At 33.1% G+C, this 9,330-nt stretch overlaps 1 protein-coding gene across 1 annotated transcript; it reads right to left on the bottom strand.

Moving 5' to 3' along the window:
- Positions 1-2,562: 2,562 nt before the first annotated feature.
- LOC132165706 (uncharacterized) lies at positions 2,563-7,321 on the bottom strand (the record flags this gene model as incomplete). The annotated part of the gene is given in 7 exon segments (XM_059576372.1): positions 2,563-2,919; positions 3,040-3,122; positions 3,234-3,283; positions 3,630-3,736; positions 5,190-5,287; positions 6,706-6,773; positions 7,217-7,321. Coding segments are annotated over 7 exon segments (582 nt in total). The 3' UTR covers positions 2,563-2,804.
- Positions 7,322-9,330: the final 2,009 nt, after the last annotated feature.

Consider the following 9,330-nt stretch of genomic DNA (forward strand, 5'->3'; position numbering starts at 1 on the left):
TCTTTTTATCTGTTTTTTCCTTTGAGCATGTGATTGTCGTGTAGATTCTATTGGCCATTTGCTTTGTATTTTTTTTAAAAAAAAACAATTATTTTATGGGTGTTTTACCTACTCTCAAGTCTCAATCTCATCCTCATCCCAGTCCAAACTGGTTTATTTCCTCTAATTTCCTTTTTGTTTTAACCCATTTCTTAAAGCACACAGTATATATATTTTTGAATTATATTATAATTTTTTAACATGAATAATATTATATAAAAAAAATTTAAATCTAATTATAAATCAATTACTTAAAAATATATATTCAAGAACTCAATATATATATATATATATATATATATATATATATTAAAGTGTAAGGACTTTGGATTATTGATTACAGGACTTAAAGTAGACTTACCCTAGACAAAAAAAAAGAAAAAAGGTTTAATTACAAGCCAAGTAATTGACTTCATAGTTTCTTTGTTGCTTAATTATATTTCTTCTCTTGTATGAGGGTATAAGTGAAAAAAGTTAAAATTACTTGTAGGCAAAAGTAAAAGAGTAAGGTAAACACATGTTACATAATTATAACATATTCTAAATTACAGGGAGACCACTTTTACCAAGCTCAATGTTGAACGAATAAAGTGAATCAATTATTCAATTTGTTTGACTAGTTGGATCAGTCCATTTTAGTCACTGTTCAAACGGTGTGATTGGATGAGGTTAGATCTGATAAATTAAAAAAATAAATAAAAGCTTGTACAGCCAAATCTATAAAAATAATGGGATCTTGATCTTGAAGATTTCCTCATCTTGTAAATGAATGAAAGTATAAAATAATATAGATACAGTTGCGTATGACAATTTTATGCAGAGGTTTCAGAGGAGGAGTAACGCTACATAACACTCTCATTTTATTCTTATTTTATTAAACTAGTGTGACAGTGTTTATTAACACTTAAATTGATTATAATTAAAAATATATGTATATCTAATAATAGTTAGGGTTATGTAGGTGGTGGCGGTTAACGGTTATTGTCTCTAACTCTTAACTATACTGCTTTAAGCGGTTAGCAATTTTAAGTAACCACTAACCGCACTGCAAGAACCGCGTGTTAGGTATGAGTGCAAGGAGCAATATTTCAATAAATCACTTGCTTTTCTTTTGCAATATCTTGATTGTAACGTTTATTTTTAGTCCAGAATTTGATCTAGTTTGTCATATGAATGTCCATGGCGAGATTTAGGTTGAATTCTTACATGGCTAGTAATATGCCACGTTCACCTCTTCAAATTTGGACTGGCTATGTAGAGACAAGATTTAAATAGTAGATAATTAGCTGTAAGAGAAATATTCAAACGTAAAATAGTATTATGCTGGGATTTAAAACAGAGGAAAGGCCCATTATTGATATGCTTTTTAGCAATCGCTATCATTTAACCTGGGTTTTGATCTCATCCCATTATCAGAAAGAAGATATTTTTTAGACTATAATAATCTTTCAGTAATATTTTTTATTTTTATTTTTGTTGCAATGTGCCGAATTTCTCTCTGAAGTAATATAAATTTTGATATATTAGGAGCCAATTCAACATTTTAAACTCTGAAATTTCCAAAAATTTTGACCTTCTCCAATAAAAATAGGAGAAATTATTTTTTGCTCCCATGAACTATAACGTTTTGATACTTTTTCCCCATAAATTACCAACTGTGACACCCGACCCCATGAACTATCATTTTGGGCCCAAAACCCCCATTTCCGTTAGTCGAAGGCACATTCCGTCAGTCAAAAGAGTTAACTCAGACAGTCTATTCGTCAATTTGCCCCCATGAACTACAACTCATTGTCACTTTACCCCATGAACTACAACGTATTGTCACTTTGCCCTCATGAATTACAACGCATTGTCATTTTGATCATCGGAGTTAACGCATTTGACTAACAGAATGATAGATTTTGGCACAAAATGGTAGTTCATGGAGTTGAGTGTCAAAGTTGATAGTTCATGGGGGCAAAGTGAAAATGCGTTATAGTTATTGGGAACAAAAGGTAGTTTCCTCTAAATAAAAATATATTCTACTAGTTCAATTAAATATTAGCAAGTTATCAGATATTCCAGAATACCATGTGGATGTCAATTAGCAGATGTCAATTAGCAGTTCAATTCCAAGATCAATATTCAAAGCACGTGCATTTATCCAAATTATAATACTACAGAGCAAGGGGGTGAGAGGTACAACAACAGAAGGATGCGAGTCAAACTAGGTGACAATGAAAGTTTAAATCATACACAATTAGCATATGCAATAATAAAGTAAGAGGAAAAATCAAGGATTGTGTACAAAAAGACAATGACATGGATGTATAAAATTTGGGCAAAGTTTTCTTTCAAATTAAGTTGGAAAAAATTCCTCTAACTCAGTCTATAAAATTCCCTTAATATAAGAAGTACATTTTTTTTATTAGCATATGCTTCTTCCATGCTTAAGGAACATACGGACTTCCTCCAAGTTGAAGGAAAACTGTCATAAATTTGGGCCCCCAAAAGGAAGAAATTGTCCCAAAAGAGTTTGAATAAAACTCAATTTAATCAGTAAGCCATGGCAAAAAACAGCCATTGTTCACATCATGTGATGTATACAATTATTGTCAATCAGCTTAACACAGCACCATATTAAGCATGTAATCTATAGAAATATTGTCATACAGGTTATCTCAGCATCAAAAAACTATGACCACTGACAATAGAGGAGCTACAAAATTGGGATGATTGTGCCGTTGCTATGAGCAAACACTCTCCAGTATCATAGTACATCTCTAGTGCGGTTTTGGAACATAACCATCAACTGCAAAATTTCTTGTGGCTGCGGGAATAGCTAAACGAATTCCATCAAGTTCAGGCTTTGCAATCACTTGACAACCCAGACGAGATCTGCAAAATCCCAAGCACAGAATTAGATCTTGGTGCCCAAAAGAAAAAGAAAAAGAAAACATTTAATCTGGATCAAACAAAATGAAAAATTATTGCAAGTTCATGCAAGAAGGAACCAACGTTTCTGAAAGCCCAAAAGCCAGATCCAGCATGTCATTTTCTTCATCAGTAGGGTCTTCTAACTTATTGTACTGCTCCATGTCCTACCACAAAATTCAATAGTTAGCCGCTAAAATTTGAGCTCAAGAAAATGTCGGACTAAACACAAATGAAAGTCCAAAAGTACATGTGTTTCGGTACATATAGCCAAATACCATCACAATCAAATGACAGGTCGAACAGGCAAGCGATCCTTCGCATGCTCCTGATAAGACATTAAAGGTAGAGCATTAGATTTTGGAACTATGATTTAAGAAATACGAGCTCATTGACAAAGAAGTTATTGATCCATCAATTTTTGTGCAACTGAAAGAAAAAACTTCAATCCCAAGCAAAACAAGAGCCCGGGGTTACAGTTGAAAGGGTAGGTACTCAAAACTCAAAACTATGGTTGTCAGCATGTCCTTCAAGAGTCACAGACATGTCCCAAAATGCCCCAAGTTATAAGAAAAAACTTTCAGTAAGAATACCTCTAGATAGCATTAATCATAAGAAAACAAAATTTGGTAAAGAAGCAAAAGTTCGGACTAAGTAAGCATCAAAATCCTTGCCTTCAAGTTCGATATCATTTTCATGAGCAGCTTCTAACATAGACATTCCAATAGGGACCTTAATGTGCTTTTCCTCTCCATCCTTGTCAACAAATGTGACAGATATCCTGCAAAATAAAGCATCCCAGTAAGAAGCATGCATCCCAGTTAGAAGCATGCAGACATGATTTGGAAAAATGGTAAAGCCATGATGTCCCCCAGGAGCAGGACACTTGATGCATTCTACTCATGGATGCCAAGTGTACATTATCAATTAGAAGCATGTCTTCACAATGATTGATGGCATAACACGCACAACCGCATGCACAAAAACATATAATTTGATATTCAGATAAAGAGACACCAGCATGACAACATAACACATCCACAAATCAAAGATATATGTACTCATATCTGCTACTAGTACTGCTGCCATGGGTGGAGCTACATTATGCCCATTCAGGCAATTGCACCCCAAGTAATTTGAGAAAATAAGTGGAGTTGATTAAAATTGTATATAACTTTTTAATATCATCTGGTATTGCACCCACTAAGAATAGGTGGGATCAATGTGAAGTTCAAAAGCACCCCACCATCGGAAGAAGATCATCTATGGGTCCATTTAAATTTTAAAGGTCATATGGCCTCTAAAGTTAAAAGATTGTGTTTAGGAGACATTGACATTAGTAGTATCCATGTAGAAATAAAGGTTATCACCTTTAGTTAAAGAAAAAGGCGTGGCCTTTTCTATAATATTAAATTATAAAGTTTTACTTATCAATAAAACTTATCAAAAACAAAGATGATATTAAGCAGTCTATTAACAAAACAACAAGAGCACCTAAATGACGAAACCTGGGAGTGCGTGTGTGTGTGAGAGAGAGGGAGAAATAAGAATACATATCATATTTGACTCTCATCTCTCTTTTTTTTCTCTTCAAGAGGTACATAACTTTTAATGTTAATTATGTTTTTTTTATTCTATTGTCATACATCTGATTGATTCTTTCAAGACTTCTTATTTGTAGTACTTTAAAAATTAAAGTTTACGCTTTTAATTGCACCCACTAAGTGAAAATCCTGGTTCTGCCCCTGCTCCCTTGGCATGCCTAGGCCACCTTTTTTCCTTTACCGTCATTATAATTTCTCTCCTATCATCATATCCTTAACAATAATTGAATAGACCAGATGAGTTGCAGCAAGTCCATTGAGTAGTTGGCCAAAAAAAAAAAAACACACTCTCCAAACATGTGAAGATTTACAACAGATGCCAATATGATGTGCGAATTCCAGCGCATTACCTGTGCTACAAATCAACTGGATAAATTACCTGGCTGCGAGTCAAAATTTTAACTTTAAAAAATCTTAATACATAACATATACACCCAAAATACACCAAAGCGTGCCGGAGGAGTGCTGCATCCAAATAAAGGCTATTCTTTGGAAGAGTTTAGGCTACTCAGCACAAAATGGGTTTGCAGATCTAGATCATCTACCTGAATCTTCCATGCTTATATGGCACTAAATTACACCAGCAGTGTATAAATTTATATGACAATTGTAAACAAAACCAGAACTTACGTTTCCTCGGATGCATTGTCAGCAGTAGTGGTAGAAAAATGATGTGGCTTCTGAAATATGGCTTCCCGGGATAGCTTAGTTTCTGTATTTCGTTCAAACTGTTTCAAAGAACAAGAAAATCATAAATAGAAGTCAGAAGTAAATATAATCTCATCTAAATTCGATGAATAATTTACTAAAAAAACAAATGTTTACCCAAAACTTTTGGAATAGGAACAGGTGATTTCAAATTACAAGAATGGGCAAAATATTCGGATTCTTTTAAGGATCCCCAAACTTTTAAGCCAGCCATCTTAATCCATATATCAGTCTCATAAATCAATTACTCAACTCAATTAAGCCTTATTCTCATACATTGCTTATATTCCAAATTTATTCCAACACTCTAAATAGTTCCAGACAATTTATTAATGAGAATTTACACTTCTCTCAGAAAAAGGAGTGGTTTTGACTCACAAATCTTCATTCTTGAATCTTTTCCAAAATATACTCCATATCTTGTCATTAAACAGGGTTCATAGTCTTGTTGGTACTTTTCCTAAATTATTCCCTCAGCCAAACCTTGATTTTGAAACTATGATTGAGTCATTGACAGACAACAAAACTGATTCACTCCTTTATAAAGAAAATCCTGGGCAAACTAGTTTTGTTCCACGCAAAGGGCAAGTGACTACCACTTAAAAATGATAACTAAAAATGTAAAATAAAATAGATAAAATTTCTGGAACCACCGTGATCCAAGTACAAGGATAGATATGTAAATATTCTACTGAACAAAAAGCCGTGGCATTACAGCATGATTCAGGTAGTAGATCCCATTCTACATCCATATGACTGTAAACCTAAAGGCCCATATTATATTTTGATGAAAAGCAAGGGTCACGATGAGTGATAAGCTCATATAGCAAAATCCATAACAACAATCACCAGGCTTCCATATTGTATGAGAAAAACAACAATATCTGATATACCTCAAAAAAAGGAAGGGATGGGATGATCAACCACTATTTTGCTTGCCCTTATGACTCAAGAGTTGATGTTCTGTAGGGAATAAGGCTCATTGATCACACAATTACCTCATCCATCTAAACCCACGTATGGAGCCATGACTAGTTACAGGAAATCAAGGCAGATCCTAGTATATTCTACGACTAGGATTTATTTATTATAATGGTCTATCAACAGTGACAACTAGCATTTAATTGAATTTAACTACCGCGCAATACAGCTAACTCTGTCCAATTCAACTTTATAAACCCATCTAGTAGAGTGAGCATCTAAGATTAAATTAAAACGTCAGCAACATTGACAACTAGCTAGGTTATTTAACTTAAGTTTGCAGTGAACACCACTCACTTAACATCCATTTACATCATTCCATCTATCAAGTTTATATCTTCAAACACTTAGGTTAATAATCCAACACCCACTTTACAATCATTAAAGGGAATGACAAGAAAGAGATAAAGCAAGAAAATACAAACTTATCCTTCTCAATAAGGACAAGTATACTGACCAGTGGAAGCAAATAGTGGGAGTAAGGCCTTTGTGCACATCCTGCTCTATTTATGACTGCAGATTTTCCTGCCAAAAAGGACCCAATACAGAATTAACGATAATACACAGAAACCATTATCCCCCATGTCAAGACTCAAAACTACTTGCATTCTTTGAGTCATTCACTGCATTTCAAATTCTTATTATGAAAAAAACAAAACTGTATACAGAAAAAATGAAAAAAAAAAAAAACAAAAAAAAACAAAAACAAAAACAAAAAACTGCATACAGAAAAAAGGACCCAATACAGAACTAACGATATTGGCTGTAATGCCTTTGTAGACATACTGCTCTATTTATGACTAGAATTTCCTGCCAAAAAGGACCTAATACAGAATCAACAAATTACACAGAACCCATATCCCCCATGTCAAAACTATTTGCTTTCTTTGAGTCATTCACCGCATTTTAAATTGCTAATCTGAGTTAGGGAACATTTTTTTATGAAAAAAAAAAATCAAAGCGTATACCTTTTGGGAGCTCTTTGAGGATCCAAACTCCAAGTCGTCTTGAAAGTTTAGAAACGAACATAATCGTCGCCGCACACTAAAACGCTGGCTAAACCACAAACCACGTAATTGAACAGTTGTGACTACAATAATCTCTAAAATGAAAGAAGACAATCAAAGCAACTAAATTTTATCTGAAAACATACCTCTGTGTGATCAATCGAAGAAAAACACACACAAAATTGACCGGGTCGGGTCGTGGGTAGACGGTGGATTTGGGGTCAGAGGAAGCCGAAAATGGGTTCAGTGGGTTGATTTCAATCAAATTTCTTTTGTTTTGGAACTGTACGTCGTGTCCGATAGCAACTGAGTTTTTTTTTTTTTTTTTTCCTGAACCGGGTATTTTTTCCCCCCTCTCTCTCTATCTCTCTAAATGTATGGTCTGTGTAATTTAAAGTTGTGTCAAAATAAGCTATTGGGTTTGTGGTTTTCGAACTTGTTATTCATCAAAAATTATGGGAGTAAATAAACTAGTTTGTTCAACAATCCGTTTGATACTCGCTCGGTTTAGCTGAACTTGAACTTGAGCTCGATACTTTAAAAACCCGCTCGATTAATAAATGATAACTACTTGATATGCTCGATAAAACTCGATAGGAACTCACGAGCTTAACTCGTTTAAAGTTTATATATATATATATATACACACAAATTAGTTATATAAAGTTAAGTATGAATAATAGTAATTAAGTAATATATGTTATATAGGTTACATAATATTTATATGTGTATTAGTTAACATAATATGTAGTTAGTTCATAAACTAACATATATCTAGTTACATAATATTTAACAGCTTAGCTTGAGCTCGAGCTCAATTCGACTCGACTTGAATAACATTTTCAACGAGCTCGAACTTGCCTGAGCTTTTAATGAGCCAGTTTTGAACACACTTTTCATAATTCGGTTTGAATAAGCATCTTTATAAACTTCCTAAAGTTCGACTTGGTTCTGCTCAATTACAACCCCATAAAAAACAAACAAGCATATGGTTGAATCATCCATGGATGCAGAAGTGTTATGATCTTTGTGTCCTACGTATGTTAAATTTAATATCTTTAATATATATATATAAGCTCTTGAATTTCAAAAATTTATATCAGAAAGCACCAAAGAGATCAATGCCAATTCTTAAAGAGAAATGATTAGTATCAATAATTTGTTAATATATCTCTCATATTTTTTTATAAATTCAATAGATCAACCATTAAATTTGTGGAATTCACCATTGACTTATGTGGGGTGAGAAAATATATATATATTAACACCAATCATTTCTCATTTTTAAAACATATTTCAAAAATATCCTCAGTTGGCCTATTATTTGGAGAGAAACCAAAGATATCAGGAAATTTATTAAAAAATTAGTTGTTTCTAAAAATAGAGAAAAATATTTATACTTCCTTCAAATTATCACCTCATTAACTATTTTTCCAAAAAATTTGATCTATACATGATTAGCAACTATTTTAAACTAAATAGAGAAAATAGAGGAGATTTGAAACGGAAATCATCCTTTTTTTACATTTTAAGGATACATATTCTCGAGAAAAGTTGACTTCACTAAAGGCACCAAATAAGAAAATGGATTTCAGTGGCAACACTGCAGAAATTACTCCATGTCCAAAACTCCATGAATAATACCAAGCAATCACAGATTTACAAGAATTATTTATGTAAACTGGGCTGAAACAAAAATAAATAGAGGAAATAACGGGGTAAACAAAACTTACCCAGTATTCAATACACTTTCAGAAAGCTAAAGTATCTACTTTTTATAAACAACCAATCTCAATCATCAATTAGTTTAAAAATTGGTGTTAATGTCGCACATTACCAAATTAACCTTGGTAATTCGGTTGACACGAACCGGTCGAGCTGCCGTTTACCATCAAGGAAGGATAAATTATGGATCAAGATCCCCGGCACTGCTCCAAAAATTGCCCATCAGCTTTTTTTTCAAATTTTAGCCATCCAATGTCATTCAAGAGCCCAAATTTCACCATGTGTCCCAACTAAAGATAAACAATAAAATATTATTTATTTTTCAAAAAATATATATAAAACAAAATATT

Source organism: Corylus avellana, chromosome ca11, assembly GCF_901000735.1.
Source record: "Corylus avellana chromosome ca11, CavTom2PMs-1.0".
In the NCBI taxonomy this organism is placed as follows: domain Eukaryota; kingdom Viridiplantae; phylum Streptophyta; class Magnoliopsida; order Fagales; family Betulaceae; genus Corylus; species Corylus avellana.